Below are 23,896 nucleotides of genomic sequence, written 5' to 3'. Positions count from 1 at the left end.
AAAATTATATTAGCAGTCTTAAAATTTAAGTTACTATGCTAAATGGATTATCTGAAGTTACAGAGGGTGTGGGGTTTTAAAATTTTTTCTGTGTTAAGTGGAATGTTCTGAACAGATGTTTTGGAATCCAAGGCCTTTGGAAACTAAACTGTTTCTATAATGGATCTCAGCTTCTGGTTGTCCCTCCTGAACCATGTGCCCCTAATAGGTAGAGAAGGGATAGGTGGGAACAACATCTGAAATACAACCATCTTTGGCTAAAACTAGCAGCTGTTTGAGAGTAATTGCCAGAAGAGAAGAATACTGTTGACTGCACAAGTGAGGAAACTTACTTGTCCTGCGCAAAGCAAGGTGTTTTATTTGGAATTTGTTTTGCTATGAGTGTTTCAGCAGTCTCACTATTGACAGTAAAAACTCTCATTAACTTGTATTTTATACTACTTAATTTCATTCCACATGTCATACTCTCAAATTCAGCCACCTCTTCCCAGTTAATACACCAGTCTTGTTCTGTTGGCAAATCTCCTTGCTTTCATGTCAGAAGAAAATATTGGCTAATTACCTCTTTTTATTCTGGAATTTTGTTTTAGATAGTGACAGACTCTGCTTCAGTGGAACGTTTGCTGGGAAAAGCTGATGTTCAGCGGCCCCAGGTAGTAGAATACTGTGTAGTCTGTGGTGATAAAGCATCAGGTAAGAAAGAGTAGAAAGTAGTATTCAAGAAACTTGATGACTTGATGACAGGATGACTGGGATGAAGGGAGGAGGTTTTGCGTGTTTTAACTGATTTTATCCATATTGATGGCAAAAGCAATTGAGTCTAAATGGGAAAAAGATAACATTATACTTTTGTATCTATACACGGAATAGTTAAACTGCTTGGAAGAATATTAGTTGGTACTTCACTGGAGTGTGTGGTAGATTGGCATGTGCTGAAAGACAGAATAATGATTGGATAGCTCCTGGTAATTGAAAGAGACAATTGGAAGTTTTTAGTCCGGTTCCCCACAGCTATGGGCAACCATGCCATAAACACATCACCTAGAAAAGTCCACCGGCTCCAGGAAAACACTTCTTAGTGCTCTCTAACAAACTGAAGACTTCCCAGTAGATTTTGGTCTTTAATTATCACTGCAAAAGGCAAGTAACAGCGGATAAAACTGCATCTGTGCTTGCCCAGAATGGGATCTGCCACTTCACAGGCCCCTCATTCAGAAACAGGCTCAGCTTTCCTCTCTGCGCTCTCGTGGCAATAGGTAAACGAGAAACCTCCTGTAGGGCATGAGCAATGCTTTTGTGGTCCTAAATGATGGTAAGAACACAAACTAAATTTAAAGGGTGACTTTTACAATGTCTTACTTGCTTAAGGTAAATATTTGAATGGTAAAATATAAGTAATTTCCATCTGATAACAATATATATGTTTCCTAGGTCGTCACTATGGTGCTGTCAGTTGTGAGGGATGCAAAGGCTTCTTTAAAAGGAGTGTGAGGAAGAATTTGACCTACAGTTGTCGTAGCAACCAGGACTGTATCATCAATAAACACCATCGGAATCGCTGCCAGTTCTGTAGGCTGAAGAAATGTCTAGAGATGGGCATGAAAATGGAATGTGAGTGTTAAGTACCCAATGTAGGTATTGTGCCTACCAAATAATTAATATGTGGACTACCACTTTTTATTGTGTCCTCTCCATTTTGGTGTATGTTGCCTGAAGGAAACAGAACTTTGGGCAGCCCGAGTGTCTCCCATGCCTTTCTGTCCTCAGCATTTTGTGCCTGAGGTGCAATAGTGATTTGTTTTAAACTGCGAGGAGCCCAGACAGAGCCTCATGTAGAATGCCTGTTACAAACACAGTGTATGTTTATAACACAAAATATTTTAAAATGGATGGACATGAATCTAAGTCCAGTGTTCCATGTTCAGAGTCTGCTTTCCTTCTGGTTTATTTCTGCTGCTTTTTCATCCAGTGATAGAAGGTAATGATGTCCTTTTTTTTCTTAATTTTTCTATTAATTTGGTCGTTTGTGTGCATTGTGCTATGAGGCATTGTTTAAACTCATATTTTAAACCATATGCTTTCATGTTGGTATGCAGTGCTTTGTACAATTTCAGTGCTAGCATCCAAACACCTCTTTCAATGTATTTTGTTTCCAATTTATAGCACCTCTGCTTCTTCAGTCCAGCACTGTGTGAAGCCTATTATCTGGTTGTTTTCTGATAAATTTATGGAGAATTTAAGGTGAAGCAACAAATACTTTCCTTTTTTCCACTCTGATCTAGGCAGATAAGTTCCAAGCACTGAGTACAAGGGAGGCAGAACTTCAGCTGTAAATAGGGAAATCTTTGTTGTCTTTGCACTCTGGAACTCCAGACATGACGTGATGATCGTTGTACTGTGCACACACTGTGCTGAGTACAGGGGAGACATTTGTGCAAGAGAAACGGCTGCATTTCCAGAAGCTGAACATTTCTTATCCCAGTACGATTAGGATATATGTTCATTGACTCCATTGGGCATTGGGTCAGGTTTCTCATTAGTATTTATCTATCCAGCAAGCCAACAAAATGGATATACCCACTTTAAGCCCCTAAATTTTGCTGACTGTAACAAAATTTGCAAAAGCAAAATCAGAAACTAAATAACTGTTGCTGGCTATGAGGATAGAGACATATCCATGTATTTTACTGTTACATTCAAAAGGGTTGAATTTTGTGTTTGCTTGTTAATAATGTTAATCTTTTAGAGCAATAACTGCTGTATGATTGGTACAATGAATAGCACAGAAATATTGTCTCCATTTATGTTATGCCTTACATTTGCAAAGTGTGTGAGAATTAATATTAGTACAACACTTAAAGAAATACTTTGTATTATCCTCGTAGTCTTTTATTCATTCCGTTGTCCTCATTTTCAGGTGAAAAATCAGTACAGTCTAATGTTATGCCAAGCTATAGAGAAGCTTGTGAAGTTTTAGTGACTGAGATTCCAGATAACTTTCTGGAATCTGTATAATAATAATAATACCTTAATATTATAAAGATGCATTTTTCCCCTTTCTTTAAAATTACAAAGTTACTGTTTCTTACTATTTTTATCAAAAGATTTACCACACTTGTTTGGCACATTGGAGATGGAGCTTAGTTTCTTCCAGTTATCAAGTAGAAATATTTTCAATGCTGCAAAGGTTAGTTTTGGAACACTGTTCCCTAACCGGGTGGAGTGAATGGATGTGAGTGAATTGCATATCATGTAAGAGACTTGCCTCCCAGGAATTAACCTGCCTCTCTCATGTAACTTGCCTGTCTTGACTTTTTCTGGGTTTGTTCTGGGTTTGCATTGTTTTGAGTCATCTAGAGTCTGACTGCGCTAACATTTAGACATAGCTTTACCTGTAAAAATAAAATAAACAATCTGAAAACACATTTTTGCAGAATGTTCCATCTTATTAAATGCCAATGAAATAGCAAGATTTGACTCCAGTTCAACAAAACTTAAAACGAATGGTCAGTCTGTGACTTTCTTTGTTAAAAATGCCCATAATTACAGATACAGTAAAATTGGAGCCTCTGTTTCTTCAGTCTTCATATTAAATTTCTAGCTTTGCACTGAGCTGGTGAGAATTTTACTTTATGTATTTTTCAGTTGAATTATTTCCTTTCAAATCTGTGTATTTCGATCTTTTATGTAGCGGTTCAAAGTGAAAGAAAGCCCTTTGATGTGCAGCGTGAAAAACCAACCAACTGTGCAGCTTCCACGGAAAAAATCTATATCAGAAAAGATCTACGAAGCCCTCTAATAGCAACTCCAACATTCGTGGCAGATAAAGATGGGGCGCGGTGAGTAGCTCAGTTTAATGGGTCTTGTTTAAGGTTGTTTGTGCATATTACATTGCAGGCATACCTATATTTTTTTTTCTTTTGCTGTCTGCTTTAAAGAATTGGACACAAAAGAGCTCCCATTCACAAATCATCTGTTTTCGTTACCAAGACCAGCGTAGATTGTTCTGCTTGTCATGAAAGTTTTAAAGTCTGAGGACAGCTGGGTGGTTTTCGGGTCAGAGTTGGCTCCTGTCCAGCCTGGTCAGACAAAGCACAGTCAGGCAAATATGTGATATTTAAGCAAAAAGCACGTAGGCTTACGCTGTGATGCATTCAGGTTAGCACTTCTCTGAAATCAAATCTGCAAATGGCAGACTCAGTCCTCCTTCTCCTGAATACAGAATAAACCAGCATAAAAAAGAACTGAGAGGATATCTGTTTGGGAAGTTGTCGTGTCTTTTGCACAGGAAAAGAAAACATAATCCCATTTTCTGTCTTTCAATCTACTTTTTGGAAGCTGTTTCAGAAAGACTGAAGTCTTGATGAATAAACTCTTAAGTTTCATTAAATTGTTAATTTAAAACCTGGGAATCCCTTTAATTCTGACACAGGTTGTTACACATTCCTCTGTTTAATGTACTCCTGACTGTCAGATACCTTATGCTTTTGAACAGGTCAGCAGGTCTTCTTGATCCGGGAATGCTTGTGAATATTCAGCAGCCTTTGATCAGGGATGATGGCACAGTCCTCCTAGCTGCTGACTCCAAGGTATTGTTCTTTCAGTTAAGTTCTGAACATATGTGTTTATTTGTTGAGATTATTTTAGCTATGTGCATAGACACAAATAATTCTTGCTGTTCAGAAGATAAGGTTGGGGGTAGGGCTGAAGATCTGTATGAATGGAGGTAATTTCTTCTCATGGGCATATTTCTGCAAAGGGTCAGCGTTGGGTAGTTCCCCACACAATGTGTCAGCTGAGCCTGGGACTGATGGTTACAACAGGATTTAAAGATCATTGTGAGCCATTGTACTTCCTGTAGGTGTTGAGGAGGAAGGAAAAGGTACATAAGGTAAAAAGAACACAAAGATTAAAAATGGGAAAAATTTATGTATGATACCTTGCCTATAACTCTGATCTACTAATATGGTTCTTGCTCTTTAGGCTGAAACAAGCCAGGGTGCTTTAGGAACACTAGCAAATGTTGTAACATCTCTTGCTAATCTAAGTGAGTCACTAAATAACGGAGATACTTCTGAAGTTCAACAAGAAGAGCAATCTGCAAGTGAGATTACACGGTATGCATTTATATTTGCATCTTATTTAGCAATTTGTATTCTATTTGGTGTATGCTTACAGTCATTCATTGAAGTAGTTTGGCATTGTGACACTGAACATAGTAGAGATTGCTGCCTACTTTGAAATACAAAAGCAATTCTTTATAAATACAGGTTTGGCTGTTGTCCTCTTGTGAAGAACTGTGCCCTGTGTTATAAATGTAACGTTCTGAAGCTAGACCAGATTTCATACTCAGAAAAATAATAAATGACTAGTTTGTGACCTTGAGAGGCTCTGAGAATAGCAGCACTTGGGTACTGTTTTGTTTGTTGTTACATGGCAGCTTCTGCACAATGCTCGTGCGCTTAGCCCTTGCTCCTTAGGGGTCTGTATTCCTGTAGAATCCTGTGGGAGATTGTGCTGCCATAAAACCTGCTGCTAATGTAGGGAAAATGGGGTTAAACTAAGACTAATAAACGTTTTTTTATTTGTAAATGTTTAGAAAGAGTTTGAAGTCTTTGTTGTCTTTACTAATGAGAAAAATGGGAAAAGGGAACATGGAATCTTAAATTTTCCAGCACAGCCTGAGATTTTAAAAGTTGGGGTTTTCGTCTGGGTTTTTTTTTGAGGGGATGGGTGCTTTAGCAGGTGGATTGGACTAGATGATCTCCAGAGGTCCCTTCCAACCCGAACCATTCTGTGATTCTGTGGGTTGAAGGACAACATAAATTTGCAATATAGTGAAATAAGACTAATACTTGGTCTCAAAACTGTCCATTGTTTCTCATGTAGGTGATTTTTAAGAGGAGCTTAACTTCAGGCTCTTAAGTCTTGTATTTAAACTGTTCAAGTGGGTGAACTGATATTTAAAAGTACTTGACACTGCAACTTCAACTTATGTCGATCTTGTACTCTAAAGCAGGAAAAAAACTCTAAAAACAACCTGCAAAACTTCGTGACAAGAATACTGGCAGAACAGCACTATAAAATTCTTCTTTACATCTAAGCTCTGTTACGCTAAGAAGAGAATTTCCATTTCCCTATTCCAGCAGCGGCCCCGTTACAGCTGGAGCGTGAAGGAGCCAGGGATTGGTCTCTCTCACATTACTGTTCCAGGGTCTCTAAGGCTCTGTCTGTACTAGGAAATCAGAAGTGCCTGGCCATATCTCATCTCAAGGGAAAGGAAATTCAGGCATGTTGTCTAGAGGAGAATCACACTGTTCTCCACTGTTCCGAGAAACTGGACATGAAGGATGGGGCTGCAGAGTGTTCTCTAGAGCGTATCTGGTCTATAATCCTCACATAATCGGTTAAACGTTCCAAGATGAGAAGGAGGGGATAGTGAATGCCAAGTGCAAGACACCCTTTTTAGTACAAATACTAGCATAAAACTATTAGAGTGGAATTTACAGTAGAAAAAGTTCCTCCCTTACTGGGGAGATCTCTTACCAAAGATCTATGGGCAGATCTATTCCTTCTATTAATGTCTGAACAGTACAGAGGAGCCAGATTGTAATAAAAGATCTGACCTTGTATCTTAGCTTAAACAGTTCCTGCATATGTTACCTCAAAGTGGAAATGCTTTATAGTGTTTCATTTGACCACTGCTCTGAATTTTTTACGGTGTCAAGGAAGCAAGCATTCTTTCATTGTTTATTACTTTTTCTTTCAGGGCTTTTGATACTTTGGCTAAAGCACTTAACACCACAGATGGTCCAGCAGCTCATAACTTGGCAGATGGGATGGACCCTACAGGAGGAGGGAATATTCAGGTAATCAGTAGAGATCAGTCAACACCAATTATTGAAGTGGAAGGACCCCTTCTTACAGATACACATGTCACATTTAAGGTATGTGCTTCTTTAAGTGTCTTACTAAACAGCCTAACACTTAAGACATAACTCAAAATGAGTATAATGTGTTTTCTTTATTCTTATATTTAATTTCAGCAATATAATCTAGGATGACATCTGCTGTTGCAAAGCTTCTAATACACTCTTCACTCTTGCATGCTGTGTCTGAAGAGTACAGGTGTTATCATAAGACCTTTTCATAGATAGAAGTATGCTTTAAAATTTATTTCATTTTTCAGTGCTGTTGATAATCACTTTCCATATCATCCATATAGTATGATGTCTTGCTTAATTCATTTATCGTTCTAGATATTGTAAAACTTTTTGTCTGAAAGGCTCCTTCATATAAAGAGAGGTTACAGTGCCTTCCTCTCTTCCTCGATGCTTATAGTTAGACCACTGAAAAAGGTCTTAAGGTCTTGTATTTTAGAGATGCTTCAGCTTCGTCTGAGTGCAGACAAACACATCGATGAACAGTGTGAGAAACAATAAGGGCATTCATCTCACTGTAATCAAATTGCACTGTTTCAAGAAATACAAAGATCATTGCTGAAATAAGTAATACTTGATGTAGTCAAACTTTTATCATAACCCGCTTATTCCCCTCAATGGAGTTTTGTGATTTTAGATTCCTATTACATGCCTCCTGTTTTGGATATGTAGATTTTAGATTTTATTTTGCTTCTTTTAAAAAAGTTTTAAAAGGTCCTGAATAGCACTGTGATGCTAGCCAACACTCCACAGAGCAATTTAATTTATAGGTTTTATTATTTATTATTAAATATTAAAACATTTTAAAGGGAAACATTTGAGCTCTGTCCCACATATCTTCCCATTTTGCATTTCTTGACAGTAGTCATGAGTTATTTAGTGAAGTTTTCCTTTGGCAATGTCTTGTCACACACTTGCTTATGATAGGCTATGAGAGTAGTTTGAATGTTTTGCTGGCTGTTTCATCAATAATGAAAACTGGTTTATGTCTGAAGTGTCTGTATTGTCCTGTCCTTTCATTTTTGCAGCTGACGATGCCCAGCCCGATGCCCGAGTACCTGAATGTGCACTACATCTGCGAGTCAGCGTCGCGCCTGCTCTTCCTCTCCATGCACTGGGCTCGGTCCATACCTGCATTTCAAGCTCTTGGGTAAATGGACATGTTCTGTTGAATGGTTTGCTTTCTAATGAATTTAAGCACTGATCTGAACACTTCTCAGCTATTTAGAATTTTAAAATGATGATATTGTTTAATTTTTAATGAATTCTTTAAAATGTGGAGACTATGCAATATTCTCCTTTTTAAAGAACAAAATAGAAGGTGGCAGAGGAGGGGATAAATACAATGTCTGATGTTACTGCGGTTACAGAGGCTAAAGCCAAAATCAAAAGCGAGCATTTAATTTGTATAAATATATCTTTGTAAAGAGCTGGTGAGCACCGTTTTACAGATAACCTGAAATGGTTTCCTGTAGTTGGCCTATTACTTCTTTTTGCTTTTGAATGACTTGTGATATGCTAGTGTATGCCTTTTAATAAAGTGGTCAGCAATAGGTTAATCCCTATTATCAATTATTACAGTTAACATAATTACACATAGGGTAATACAAACCTGCTCTGACAACTCCCTGTGCTGTTTGCCGCGTGGCTTGCAGGCAGGACTGTAACACCAGCCTGGTGCGCGCCTGCTGGAACGAGCTGTTCACGCTGGGCCTGGCGCAGTGCGCGCAGGTGATGAGCCTGTCCACCATCCTGGCCGCCATCGTCAACCACCTCCAGAACTCCATCCAGGAAGGTGGGTTTGCTGCGGGGGTCCTGCGCCTGTGCGGGGACATCGCATGACATTGCTCAGGAGCTGTTTCCTGGTGGGTGGTGGAATTGTTCTGCAGGATCCAGGGGAAGGACAATGCTTCTCTTGTGTAATTACCCTTCCCCTGGTGATCTACAGCCCTTGTTGCGCTGACCCAAGAGGGATCTCTGTGCGACAGGAGTGTCTGTAGGAGAAAGGGGGACAAGGCTGGAGGATGTATTTGCCTGCCATCTACATCTGACTGGCAGTACAGAGAAAGAGAAATACATCCTAAGGTTGGGGGTGTTCACAGAGCTTTCCTCCCATCCAGATGGGATTTTTTTCCTCTTAGGATCATAACTTCTTCCAAACCACACCAGAAGCTTTTTCTTCCAGAACTTTCCTTCTCTTTGCAGTGTAAAATGACAGTATTTTGCAAGTATCACAAGAAGAATATTCTTGCAAGTATAGTGGTTTTAGGTACAGCTATAGTGGAGTAATGATTAATGCATTTTGAAGTACCCTCTGAAGCACTAAATTACCTATTTTCTTGACACTTAATAGGATTTATATAGTTTTCTTTTTTAGTTCAGCGTTGGCCTGTTGATAACTATATCTAGAATGGACGATAATCTGTTCTGGTTGGGTTTTTTTTTTCATTCTTTCAGGATGCTCCCAATCAATATGATTGATTATCACGAGAATAGCATTCCAGTTTTAATAGGAGGAAAAAACTAATAATAGCAGCTTTAAACTCTGCAAACACAGCATATTACATGAAAGCTAGCTTAAATTTAAATGTGAGTTAAAAGCAATTACAGAGTACTATTTGGTACCAATTTGATGATTTTTGTGGTGCCATGATTGTGCACAGAGCAAAAATTGGAAAATAGGCTTTTACTGAGGAGAGTAAACCTTGATTGTAGAGCTACAAAATGTACAAAAGTAGATAATCTGAAAAAATGTTTAATATCCTTCAGTCCCAGTAAAGGACAATTCTTTTAATCTACTTTATTAGCTTCATTATGATAAAGTAAATTAGACAAAAAATTGATTTTTAAATGGATAGTATGCTTTCATAATAAATACAGTTGGGGTATTTTTCTTATTTTTTTGTAATTTAAGAGAGCCTGAACAGCCCTCAGAATACAAAAACCTGAAACATCTTTCCTGCACAGAGAGAGAGGTGAGAGTTTAAAAGACCAACAGGGAAACGTGCACATTGTATGTTCTGGGCAGAGTTAGGATTTAATTCTGTCTCTGTAGAATAAACAGAGCTGTCTGTTCATGTGCAGCCCAGGCAATGGGTTCATGGAGGAGGAGTGCTGGGGCTGTTGCAGCGTTCAGCTGGCTCCACTTTTGTTCCCATGTCTCAAAAGTAAAAAAATTAATTTATTCTGCAACCTATACTTCCAGTCATACCATATTACCTGAGACTGGCCAAAAAAAGAGGATTTATTTTATTATGGTTTGTCGATGGTTTGTTTTATTTATCTGTTCTGCAAAGTTATATTGTGTATTATAACTTTAAAATTCAGAACAAAGTGAAGAAATTCCAAAACTTTATCTAGGAAGCATATTAGTGATGAGGCTATTTTGAAACTCTGGAATTCAAGTTCACTTTTCCTGAGTATTTTTCCACCATCTTTTCCCACTTAATATAGAAATAAAAACATTACATCATGTCTGTCTTGATCCATCTTGAGTAACTGGAAACTTGTATAAGAATTAATATATTTTAGAAATGTAAATTATGCTTTCATTCTTATTTCAAGATATCGTGCAAAAAATATTTCTTCTGTTTGATCTTATCAGAGATTAAGGCACACAGGTCTAAGCAGTCATACATACTATTAGCCGTACAGGCAAAGGTAAAATATTTAAGTTATAATGATATGGGATATTAGCATTAATGTGTTTCTCAAGAAAAAGGTTTATCCTTTGGAATTGACTTGTTTCTCAAGTTTGATAATAGTAATTATATATTCGAAGATTTGTCTTAGTGTAATCTGTTACGGTTTTCATTCTCTGACTGGGCTGCGGATATGCAGTGAGCAGGATACTGACCACAATGGGAATCTCTCCCTCCCTGGCTGAGCAGCCAATACCACTCAATTAGAACATAGCCTCAAATAATACAAGATTTTTTTTAAATCAACATTTTAAGAAAGAATATGGAGCCAACATAAGGAATGTGAGGTTTCAAATGATGGAGAATCTGTGTACACATATTTGAGTGAATTTACCCCATCGTAAGGAAAAAAGACTATTTACCACAGTAAATGAAAAAGGCACCTCTAAAAGTACAGATAGAAGAAAAAGTGACACTGTCATCACTGCTCTTGCGTTCACTTCTGCAAAAGCTAACTCAATGCTGTCGGTATTTGAAGTCAGGATTGCATGATAGCATTTGTTTTGTGCTTCTGTTCATTCTCAGAATCATTCTAGCCATTTGTAGAATAATTCACCATCATTTGAGAGTCTCTGCTGAGAACAGGACAGCACTGGAATGAGATTGTTGTTGCAGATCATGCTGTACTGGCAAAGCCACGCAAAGGAATTGACATTCTGTTTGCTGACTCAGCTTTACAAATCTTCGCTCCCATAGTCACTCAGGCCACCCTTATGTGTTGCGTCGTTTCAAGAGAGCAAATAACACCAAATACTTCAAAATGTCACTTCACCTGTTTTGTAAAAGGATGTTGGTTAATATATCAGATGTACTTGAGCTCACATGAGGTAGTAAGCAATATCTTTTTGTAGATAAACTTTCTGGAGACAGAATAAAGCAAGTCATGGAACACATCTGGAAACTTCAGGAGTTCTGCAACAGCATGGCCAAGCTTGATATTGATGGATACGAATATGCGTACCTGAAAGCTATAGTCCTCTTTAGCCCTGGTAAGGAATTCAGTAACCGGATCTTTTTAAATAATAAGCATTCATATGTTAATGTTTTTAATGAGACTGATGTCTTGAGATGAAACTTAACTGTTAAGCTGCAGATAAAATTATTGTTCCATAATGATTTATCACAAATAATATGCGTTTTTAAAATAACTTTGGAGCAACATACCCATGTTGTTGACAGTTCTAACATATCAGGTATTTCCTTGAGAAGACTAAACTCCCAAATTATCTTCAGCTAAGAGTTTATGAGTAATAAGTTATCTAGGATGTGTTCTAGCAATATTAGTGAAGTAATGGCAGGAAGGATTAGGGGAAATACATCCTCACAGTGACAAAAGAAATTAGCTTCAATTTTAATATTTTTAATACACTCATAAGAGGGATCGCTGAAATGTGAGCAGAAATACCCCTGTGTTTTATATGGAACTTCCACAAGATCTTCAGAACTAAATGTAAACAGGCTGTCTTCCATTTGTTAACAAAAAAATGACAGCAGACAACTAAACTGTTGTCAACAGTGTTTATGAGATGCGGGGATTTACTCAAAGACGAAACTTGAGGTTTTCTGGAACGCTGAGGTCAGGGTGTTACATGATGGGAAGGGAAGGGGAGCAGTGTTCCCAGGGCACGGAGAGCCTGATTTGAAACTCCTGACAGGCTGAGTGAAAGGGAAGATCAGAAATGTAAGTTATTTACTTTAATTCAAAGGTGTTTACCATTTTGAATTTAACAAAATGCAAATAAAAGGACTATCTTGTTATCAGGGTTGGTTTTTTTTTTCCATTTCTATTGTTTTTCTTTTTGTAATAAAACTTACTTTAATTAGAAGATATTGGTGTCCTGAAATGTGCTTTTGAAATGTTTTTCCGTGTTATACCATTAAGCGTTAGGTTTATTAAGATTTTTATTCAAGTTGGAGGAGCAAGAAACTCTCCAAAGTCAAGCTAGCTCGGTCCTGTTTCAAGAGCAATTGGAACACAACACTGAAGGTATTGGGGCACAGTCACATATGTGGTATTTTCTGGTTTGGGTTTTTTTTTTTTTTTTTCCTGATCACGTGGCTGCCTTTGAGGAGCTGAGTGATCTGGAATTAGAACACGAGACAGACTTGGGAAGGTCAATAAATGGATCTTTCAAGAAAACATCCCTGGATGCTGCTCGGTCAGCATAGTCGTCAGTTGAGATCACAGAGGCAAACACACCTAAAAAAAAAAAAAAGTTAGAAAAATAAAGGAGGAGTGTCAGTCCTGGTATGTACCTACAGGCTTCATCTTTTTCCACTTTCTGTGGACACACACAGCTGTGGAGGGAAACACGAGAAAGCAAACGTTCAGTGGAGCGGTTTCCTTTATACATGTTAAATATCACAATACAACTGAAATATTTAAATGAAATTAAATGTGAGAATCTTATAACTAAATATATTTCACAATGTATAGGGAAACAATCGACATATAGAAATGTTTTGTTTCTTTAGATCACCCTGGTCTGACCAGTTCAACCCAGATAGAAAAATTCCAGGAGAAGGCACAGATGGAATTGCAGGACTATGTACAAAAAACGTATCCAGAAGATACTTATAGGTATTTATTGTCTCTAGTACCCAAAGTAATGTTATGGGCCGTAGCTGGCAAAAGTACAAAATAACGTCGTTGATGTAAAAATTTCCTTTTTGACATCTGTTCTTTTTTGACTATTGAGAAAGAACTAGAACCTTGTTCATAAAAGCAAGCAGGTTTGCTCAAAGATGGGTAGAAGCAAGAACAGCTGTCTGGCTTCTTCATGTCAATTAAACTTCCTTTCTGTTGGGTTTTTTTGAGAGTCTCTTTGCCATGTTTGCAAAAGTAACCAGACTTAATTTATTGGAAGTCTCAAGAATAACTGCCTCGGATGTCTTAATTGAAACTGCCCCCTTTTTCAAGTTAGTTGTCAAAGAGGCTTTGAGGTAGTAAAAGGTGGTTATCATTGTTTACATGTTTGTGAAGTTACACATGCAGAAAAGTATTAAAACTGTCAGTTTATAAACCTTGGGAAGAGAAAGGATTACATGTGAAGAGCAGTAGCTTGAGCTTCTAGTCATAAGAAATTCCCATGTCCTACTTTTTTTTTTAATTTCCAAGGACTTCTCTTTGAAAGTATCTAACTTGGGTTTTTTGTCTTCTCAACTGTTCCTGTTTCTTACTTTCTAGAAATAGTTATCCTATTTTCTAATAATCTCTGTCAAAACTGTTTTAAATTTTATCAACACAAGGATTTTCTGCACCAGGGAAATTCTAACTTCTATCTAGCAATATATCCTAGAACATATTCTCTTAAAGGTATCTCTGTGTAAAGAAGCATGCAATCCCATACATTTAAGCAGGGTCTGAGGCTAATGTAACTTAAACAAAACCTCAACTAAAACAAACAAACAAAACCATAAACAAAATGTAAAACAAAACAAACCCACCACAACCCCACAACATAAAAGACAGAGCTGGTCCCATCTCAGAACCTGGTTTCCGTGCTGCTCTCACAAATTTGTGTGAGGCAACAGAAAGGGCGTCAGGATTCCCGGTCAGTTGCAGTGAAGATGGGATTCTCTACTTCAGAAATCTCCTCAAATCCCACATGCTGCTTCTGTGTAGAATTCAATTATTCTGGTTTGAATGTGTGAGAGCTGGATATCTGCCATAAAAATAAATATATGAAATATAGATTTTGTTTGACATCCTATAGTGGCTTAAGGAAGAAAATCAGAGTTACAATTCCCAAACAATGTCATGTATTTTAATTGGCGTTAGTTTAGGCTGCAAATCTGATTATTTCTGAGCAACGGAATGCTGGCACAAACTGAGACACAAGCACAAGTGTTATAACTTTCACAAAACCAGCAGCAAATCTTGAATCTTTTTGCAACTTTTCCCTGAAGCTTGCAAGATACAGTATATTAGCAGAATGGCCCTTATATATTTTCTCCATAGATTCTTCAAGCATTTTCCAGAGGCCTGTGTTCAGTGCTGCCTAAAGCTTGCTGTTACATAGCTCTGGGTCAAGAAATTAATTTATTTTGGCATTTGTGATTTACAACTGTCATATATATAAACACAGCAGAAATGCTTTCATCACTGTCCTAAATTTCAAATGCATTGAAAGCCCAGGAATCCAATACGATCACTTCGTTATATTGGATGTCTGTTGACATCCTGGTACATAAAACCCACAGCACTTGGCAGTATGTAAAACATGAGTAACAGCGTGTCCCTCCAAATGCCTCATTGGAAGCAGATTCTCTGGTTTAAATTTTAATTAAGCATTTACTCTTAAAATTGTGCAAATGTTCTCACTAGTCAATATGTTATTACTATGAAGTGCTTTCAGAGCTGGGAATTTCACAAGCAGACCAAGAGAACTGCACATTTATACATACACGTGTCCATGGAGGGCATTAAAATGTACTTTTCGTTGGAAAACCACCGAGGAAGATGGTGGCACTTCATTTGCAGGACAGAAGAGTAACTGTTCTTTTTTTGGTAGCTCAATTATCTCTAATTGCCTCTTTACTCCCACTTGTGAGCTATGGTAGTAGTAAAAGCAGATCCAGCTCTTTAGCCCCCCTGTATTTTAAACTGTTAGATGTATTTCTAACGCACCGACCTTCCCTCCCAGGCTGGCCCGGATCCTGGTTCGCCTGCCCGCGCTGCGGCTGATGAGCTCCAGCATCACCGAGGAACTGTTCTTTACTGGGCTCATTGGAAACGTCCCCATTGACAGCATCATCCCCTACATTCTCAAAATGGAAACAGCAGAGTACAATGGCCAAATCACTGGCACCTCTGCGTAGTGGGAACAACACAATTTTATGGATTGAAGCAATTTTCGTAAAAACATACAATTACGAAGTTAAAAGAGTAGCATTTTGGTATGTACCAATATTTCCAACTTACCAATTTCCTGACAGATTTATCTTTGTCTGTTTGCTGATGTTGACAAAATTTCAGCAGCTATTAAAAGACCTGCTCTCGGACCTTTTCTGCCACAAGGAATATTTTCATGCCTTTAATTTAAAAGGCTATAGATTATTGAACATACTTTTCACATGCTTTGTATTTAGAAATTATCAGTGGTTAAAAATAGAATTTTATAATATCAGAGATTAGTAATAAAATTACTTTAAAAGTAAAAAAAAATGTATATATTTAAAAATATCCTTGGAATTAATATCTAATAAATGCCAGGGTATAGTACTAGCACTTTGTAAGCACTTCTTGTCAAAGTGATGACATCATCTACATCCTGCTTATTGAGTATGGAGAATGAAAAAAATTGCCTATGTCTTTAGTCAAAATGCCAGTGATTTCTGTGAAAATGTAGAATGCTATAGGAGACAATCATTTATTCTACAAAATGTCACTTGCTTTTATGTTATGCATGAAATACTAAGGTGAACTCTTAAGTCAGATATCCACGTTATATGAAATTCAACTCTGTTAAGTCAGTGCGGCTGTAATTCACAGTACGATACAGTCACAGTGACTATTATCTGCTACAGGAATTACCCAAACTAGGAGAGAAAACGTTTCTTGCCACAGTGATGATAAGATATCCAGGTTCCTTAAAGTCTCTGTTCAGACCAAGAGAGTCATGACAAATGTTCCTGTAACAGGAAGCTTTTTGATTGTGGAACATCAGTCATTAACTGGAGGAGCAGCCATTTCAAGTAGAGCTGTGTGGTGCTCTTTGTATTTCCAATGTACTCCTGCTCTCTGTACCCCGAACACCCTCATCATCAGCCAGAGGTACCACTGAAAACCTGTGGTGTGTAGAACCTCTGGCTGTCAGCAAAGGTGTATTACAGAGCGCTCTGATTTTATTTCTTGCCGCTCCGTCCCCTTCCCTGGCTGAGCACTCCCCGTTTGGCAGCGCCCTCACCCTTCCTGGGACTGGGTTTGAATCTGATATATGGTTCGGATTTACATTGTCATGTACAGCTGCAGTTAATGACTGATCTACCATGGAGTTATAAAATTAACTACCTTTTAATCATCTAGAGTGATGAGCCATCGACATGTTTTCTAATATTTCCCATAAACTGCTAGCATTGTTTTCATTTTAGTGTAATTTATTATTATTGACATCAAATATTTAAAACAATCAAAATTTTTTAAAAAGTCGTGGCAATTAATACCTTCATCTGATCCTGGCTCATTAGATGCATCAATTATTTTAATAATTTTTATGGTAGAGGCATTTTCTACTCATGTATTTTATGTGACAAAGATCAAACGATAAGTTCAGCACTTTTCTTTTTCTTCTGTTATTGACATTTATTGAGAAACACCAACCAAGTTGGTGCTTGTGTCTTTTAAGGGCCTGAATTGCAGCCAAAAGACCTTAAGCAGCTCCAGATGAGGCTTCTGCTGTAAGAACAAGTCTTGACCAGGTCTGCTCTATTCTCATTAGGGGATAACATTCGTACTGCTCGTTGTGACACAGAAGGCTATTTAATTTCAGCTTCTGGATGCATTAAAGTCTTCTACAGTTATCATTGTTACAAAACTCAGAATCTCCTTTTCTCAAAAGGGTGTTACAAAGAGTCCAATATACACGCTGAAATTTGTAATATTGCACCCCATGCCTCTCAGCTTTTGCTACAGCAAGTGAAATTGTCATGTTTTTAATGGGAGGGAAGGTCCGCACTCCGAATGCTGAGTCACTGAACGCAGAACTGTTTATGAGCTGGCTTATCGCAGTGTAACTTCTTGGGTGGTTGTGTCAGCCCTTCCAATGCAAAGCCCCTGTTTTAAGGGTCTACAACTTAAAAATTAATTTTGATATTAACAACATCAGAAGAAGTAGCTACCTTGGAAAGAGTTGTGGCCATTTTTGTTTAAAATTTTATTGGGTTATGTTATTGTTCTAAAAGCAGTATGCATTGAACTATTGTGGTATTTTTCATTGGAAAAAAGATTATGCAGTTCAATTTGCTTTCAGTATTTTGAAAAAATCATTTAAGCAGATAAGCAGGCGTTGTTAATGACAAATGAAATATTCCTTAGCACAAAAGCTTGCCATTGGATTATTTTTTCTCAAATTTAAATACACACTAGCTGGCTTTTTCATGACAAACATCATTTCAACTTCCAGTTTTTCAAGTCAAAGGGCCCTATTTTCTGGGAAAAAATGCTTTCTGAATTTTTCTTAATTGTGCTGTAAGCATAGCAGTTGAGAAAACAAAATAAAGCCACTACAGTTTTTTGGGAACAGAGGGATCGCACTAAACAGAGCTTAAAACGTGTGCATTGTATTACACTTGTAAATCAAAATGGTATATATGCAGCTCTGTTTACAAATAACCTGTGCTCCCTTCAAATGCAAGGCCACCCATGCTGTCCTCAGTCCATCTCTGGAAGTCACTTACTCTGCAAGTGGTTCCCTGGACCTTAGGGATAAACTATTAATTTGTGTAAATGAATTAACACCGATGCAATCCATATCTGGGCTTTATTTATTATGCATGCATTTAATAGGGAAAATGAAGCAGTTCCATACTTATGATTCTGATATTACCACCTAAAATCTATAACGTGTCTCTGTATAGCATCATCAGCATGATTTTCTGGCTTGCGTTGGTCAGAACCAAGCTGATTTAGTCCCTACGCCATTAACAAAAAGAACTTTCTCTAATGATATGCTGGTTTGAATCCAAGAGTAACATTTTGCATTGTAGAAATTTGGACGGCAGATGGTAGATCCTCGAGCTTAAGAAATATTCAGAATCTAACATGTTTTGCATATTTGAATATTAGGTATAAATAATAAGATAGATGTGATGAATAACCTAATGGTTCTTTCTCACATGCTGCCCAAGGGCTGTCATAAAGATGAGTCAAAGATTTGGCCCATGATGGAAAGGCGCTGAAAAGGACCACGCAAAGCACTGCCGTGTAAAAGCAGACACTGTTCTCCAGGGCAGCAGGGTCCTTTGCGCCAGGTTACCAGTGTAACCCCAGTATCCCAGCCGGGCTCTGGGGTCCCTCTGGTCCAGCCGCTGCTCAGCGGGGCCGTGTCCCGGAGCTGGGGACCAGGGACAGGGACTCTGCAGCCTCCTGGGCACCCTCGCAGTGAGAAGTGTTCCCTGGAGCTCGAGAAACCTCCTGGGTTGGTTTGTGCCCACGGCCGCTGGTCCTGTCACCGGGCGCCGCTTGAGAGGAGCCGGGCTCACCTTCTCTGTCCCCGTTTCTGCAGAGCGCTGAGATCCGCCCTGAGCCTTCTCTTCTCCGAGCTCTCTTTGCATTAACCTCTGCCGTGATTTTCAGCCTCTTCTGGCTTCAGGCCGCTCCAGCATCATGAGGGTAGAACAGTGTACACAGCACGGCTGCAGAGTCCAGCAAGTTTTAAACTGTCTGCAGAAAGCACTCCAGGCCCGATGCAGTTCTTGGCATTTCTGAAGTCTGTTCCATCTCCCTTGCCAGTAACGGGAAGATGGTAACTGGCTGATCTTACTGGCTTTGCTTTAAAATTACTTTAATTTTGTTTCTTTTTTGCAAGTGCAAAAACTTTTGCTTATAAGGGACGGGAGAGTTTTTTATTTTAACAATTATTGAAAAACTATTTTTTTGAGTATGGAAATAGCTTGTTTTCATAGAGGCCAAATTTCAATGCCAAACATGTGTTTACAGAACTGAGTCAAAGGGTCACAGTCTGAAAATGATTCTAAGAAAAGTGGCAGCTCAGTGAAGCTCTACTTAGTGCCTCAAGTTCACTCCCTCCAGAATTGTCAAGGTCCTGTTTCTGCTGCTCTTGAAATGAAAATATTCTAACTCAGTAGAAATACAGTGATAAACTGATTAGATCTATCTGAGCTTGAGTACATGTTTATATTGGTAATAATGAATTCAGAGAAATGTCAGAATTCTGTGCTGACTGAACCTGGGGCACGCACAGAATGGTAATAGGGCAATAAGGTCCATTCTCCATGTGCTTCATTTGCTCTCCAGCTCTTTGAGAAGAAACTGGATCTGCATCTTGTAGATAAAAAGAACGATGATCAATAACTGTATAGGAGCATTTTGAGTTAGGTTTGTAATAATTTTTATGGCATTTATGACAAGGGCAAGAAGGTACACTGCTTTTCTTCCTTTAATTTACTTATATTGGGCTAGAGAACCACAACTAAGACTGCAGAAGTCATCTTCCTCTGCCTGTTACATTGCTTGTAAATGAGATAGAACGCTTCTGGTGCCAGGGGAGTTACTCTGGCATGGGACTCATAGCAGAGGAGAAAGTGATCCTCCAGCAGAGATCCTTCAAAGAGATCGGACAGGCCTTTATTTTTGCTGCCTTAAAATGTTAGATTATTAAGGAGGCTTAGTTTTCAGAGCACTCCGAGGTGCTGGTGACCACCGATGAGTCGGTTTCAGTTTCCAAGTCTCTCCGTGGCGCTCGGGGAGCCACAGCCCCAGGCGTCTGTGGACACAGTCGGCACGGCCAGCGCGGGCCCTGCGGCAAACGCCTTGTGCTGGCACGGAAAACCAGGCAGGGCCGCAGTGGCCGGGTGAACGGTTTCCTGGCTGCGTTCCTTCTTCAGCAGAGGCTGGAGAACACTTGGGTGTGCAACACACAGGACTCTCACAGATTGTGAGTGATTTCACCCAAGATGGTGAAGATGATGGTGCATTTTCCTGCCCAGTCCAATTAAGAGGGTAGCTAGGATTCTTCCCTGATTACCTGCTGTTTAATCAGTAAGGGATAATTTTAAAAGCCCCACATAGCATGAGCAGCATGGATATCAGAATACAGTTTATCCAGGAATGAACAGGCCGTTCCCGGCCAGCGGGCGCAGCGACCAGAGCAGCTCCTGCAGAACAGCCCGGCCAGGGCTGCTCATCGCACACCCCAGGGCGCAGCGGGTACTGCAGATCAGAGCTCCCTGAAAAGGAAGTTAAATAGTCTTGATTTTTCTATTTGAAATCTCTCTCTGGTACTCTTCAGTATAGAGTGCAAAAGCAGGTGGGTTGGTTCTTTCATCCCCTCCTGCCCGCAGAGCACAAGCAGCAGTGCCAGCAAACAGCAGCGGGTCCGTGTGTCCCAGCAGCGGGTCCGTGTGTCCCAGCGGCGCCACTCCTGCCGCCCGCGCGCGGCAGCTGCTGCCGTGTTTGGTTCTGCAGAGCAGCTCCAGCGGAACGGGGCCACCTGCGCCCCGCAGAGCAGCGAGGGCAGGGAGGACAAACCGCCAGCACCTGCTGGGTCTCAAATGACAGAAAATTAGCTTAAAAAACAGCTTTCTATGAAAAATTACCAAGAGGGCATGGCAAAGAAAAGAAAATGAAAGCATTTACTTTCTGCACCTTTTAATTCTAAAGTTGCTGAGTCATTTTAACAGTAAATTCTCCTGAACTAAGTTCAGGCTTATTGTTGGACGAAAAATGCCATAACCTCTTGTTAGATAATGCTACAACACTACTGCTGCTGCAGTCAGTTTTATCAGCGTTATGTGGAAAATTATTTGTGTGAAAAAAGATTGGAACATCATTTATACTGAGGTTCCAAGTTAAAGTAAAATTCTTTGTAAAGTTTAAATCCTTTAAGTCTAAATATATTAGACTTGGAAACCATCCAACCCCAGAACTGCATTATTACTTGGCTGTTTGTTGTGAAGTCATCACAGGTTACGCTGTCACCACGTTCCATCCTTCCACAGCCTGGTTTACCCTCTGAGTTACAGGAATGCTTTGAAAATCACTCATTATTGTTCAGTTCTTGCCTGTCTTCCTTTTTAAAGGCGTGATAGATTTTTACACAGCTTTATTTTGTGCCTCCCACCGTTGTGCATTTCTGCGCATTCAGTTCTAAAACTCACTCGAGCAGCTAATGCATATGTACATAGTTGTATGTATGTGTGTATGAATGTATATGTTTATACCTATCTGTCGAAATATATTCTGTACAGTGTATAGAAAGTGTGTAGTGTATGTATATATGTACAGATACGTAGCCATGTATTCATACCATTCTATATGTTAGAGGTTTTCATTCATTGCTCATCTCGAGCTTCCCAGTTTTTACTCCCTACCCCAAACTGCACCTTGCTCAGGCAGGTGAATCCTCATGGATTTCAGAGCTTTGCACCTTTTTCTGAATGCAGCCTGAATTTAGTATTTTCTGTTCAGAACTGACAAATATATTCCATTAATTTTCTGGCTTTTACATTACTCCCTTTACCTTTTCTCATTTGATGTGTAGAAGTCTGCAGGTGAATAGTTAATTGAACATATAATGTCTGTTAAAAGTAAATGAATAAATAACTAACTACAGTCATAGAAAATACTTCCCTGGTTTCAAGATATTCTCTTTCAGCTTTCTGAGAGACTTTTTTGTACAGTTTATTTTGCAGTGAAACTTGGTAAGAGATTGATTTTTTTAAAAGTCTTCAGTGGTGGCCAAATGGAAGAAAACCAAGTACACAGACTGTGTAGGGGAGAAGTTCAGCAAGTCCTGTTTCTGTCATATTAAAAAGGTGAAGTGGAATTTTCTGGGCATTTATTTCCCTGTTTTGTACTTGGTGTGGCAGAGACTTGTGTGTGTTTAAGCAGACGAGCGGACACCGATGCAAACACCGTGAGTAAAACCCGGGTCTTGCTCAGGGTCGGGCCCACTGCTTCTCCGTCTTTGCCCCGGAATTGCTCAGAGTTCTCTGTGTCTCGCTGCATCATTTAGTAAGCACTTGTAGCTTTTGTTTCAAGTATAGAAAAAAACCTGTACAACATCCATTTTAACTTTTCAAACCTTATTTTTGAGATTTTCAGCAGGAAAATGATTCAAATGAATGGCAGAAATTGCTGTGACAGATGGTCCTTCATTGGCGTGCAACCAATGCAGTTTGAACCACGTTTGCGTCTCTGAGGGTGAACTGGAACCCGAGTGTGTGTTCGCGTCATTTGCTGCAGTAATGTTTTTAAAAGTTAGGGACCCAGTTGGGGTATTGATCAGGATTCAACCTGGTTTACAATTCCATTTTTAATTTAGAAAAAGAGCATATTTTAACACTGCAAACTTGTTTTATGTAGGTGTTTGAGTTGTTTGCATTCTGACGATAAAACGCGCTCAGACTGTGGTGGTGGCAGCGGCTGCGCCGCGTGTTCTGTGAACGGGTCTGTGCCGGTCCCAGCAGCACCGGGAAGCGGCTCCACGCACTCGGGTGAACACCCGACACCAGTCAGAGTGACAGCAGCGCCGTTTTAAACACGTTCAGTGATTGCGGGTTAAAAGTAGGACTGAATAAATTTCAAAGAAAGAGGATTTTCTTTAAGAAGAAACATCACAGAGCACATATGTTAAATTTCTCATGGATGGAATCAATGTTAAAGGTGGGAATGTTTTTGATAATTAATCTGTACTTCAAAATACATCGTACGCCAGTGTTCAAACAGTTTCATAACTGAAAACCTGCACATTGTGTGTTGTGTCTCTTTGGCAGACCAGGGAGTTCTGAGCTCCTGCAAAACCAGCAAATCTCTGTAAAAGGAATCATCTGCTTTTAATTCCTTGGGATATTTTCTGGAAGTCTCTGTTCATTATAATTTAAAAAACAATCATTTATATTATTATATTTTTATTTCAAGTTAAAATCTTGAAAAAGTTATTGATTTCTCACAGCTTCTTTTGTGAAATCAGCATTGTTACGTGTGATAGCATTTAAAAATAATAGCATGTTCTTTTTTTAATCTGAATTTTATATCTAATCAATGTCTTCAGTCATGAAGAGGAATTTGCATTGTTGTGTTTGTATATAGAGTATTGCAGTGCATGATTTAGCTTATGCATTTTATTAAATGCTGTTTAAATGTGGAATTATATTGTTGTGGCTTAATACTACTACCTAAATGAGGTTTATACCATTAAAGTAAATTACAAATATAAATGCATTCTTGAGTTTTATTTTCAAGGTCACTTCATTTTTTATTTAACATGAGATGTCCGAGCCGTGTTCTAGTTCATCCTCCGACTCTTCTCCTTCCCTTAAATTGTTACTGACCGGTTATTCCTGTTTCAGCTGTCACTACATGATACCTGTGCGTAGCTGATTTTTAATTTCACACTTACCTTTCTGCCTCCCAAATACTTAAAATAGATCACGGCCCCAACCTGACAGTGTTCAAGAAGAGACTGGACAACGTCCTCAGGCACACACGGTGACCTGTGGGGTGTCCCGTGGGGTGTCCCGTGGGGTGACCTGTGGGGTGCCCTGTGGGGTGTCCCGTGGGGTGTCCTGTGC

The 23,896-nt window shown here is 39.0% G+C and overlaps 1 protein-coding gene across 9 annotated transcripts in view; it reads left to right on the top strand.

Moving 5' to 3' along the window:
- Positions 1-23,506, top strand: part of NR2C2 (nuclear receptor subfamily 2 group C member 2) — a 40,434-nt gene extending 16,928 nt beyond the window's left edge. For 7 of the 9 annotated variants that reach the window (XM_065642539.1, XM_065642533.1, XM_065642534.1 and 4 more), the window contains 11 exons: positions 591-693; positions 1,432-1,611; positions 3,692-3,839; positions 4,496-4,589; positions 4,984-5,117; positions 6,770-6,947; positions 7,970-8,091; positions 8,597-8,736; positions 11,494-11,631; positions 13,118-13,223; positions 15,289-23,506. In XM_065642539.1, coding sequence (XP_065498611.1) covers positions 591-693; positions 1,432-1,611; positions 3,692-3,839; positions 4,496-4,589; positions 4,984-5,117; positions 6,770-6,947; positions 7,970-8,091; positions 8,597-8,736; positions 11,494-11,631; positions 13,118-13,223; positions 15,289-15,463 — 1,518 coding nt within the window. In that variant the 3' untranslated portion in view covers positions 15,464-23,506. The remainder of the gene's footprint in view (positions 1-590; positions 694-1,431; positions 1,612-3,691; positions 3,840-4,495; positions 4,590-4,983; positions 5,118-6,769; positions 6,948-7,969; positions 8,092-8,596; positions 8,737-11,493; positions 11,632-13,117; positions 13,224-15,288) is intronic. The other 2 variants (XR_010606795.1, XM_065642538.1) reach the window with 2 other exon arrangements.
- The last annotated feature ends 390 nt before the right edge of the window (positions 23,507-23,896 follow it).

The sequence above is a fragment of the Caloenas nicobarica genome, chromosome 11 (genome assembly GCF_036013445.1).
Source record: "Caloenas nicobarica isolate bCalNic1 chromosome 11, bCalNic1.hap1, whole genome shotgun sequence".
NCBI classification, from domain to species: domain Eukaryota; kingdom Metazoa; phylum Chordata; class Aves; order Columbiformes; family Columbidae; genus Caloenas; species Caloenas nicobarica.
This window is presented reverse-complemented; position numbering and strand designations above follow the sequence as displayed.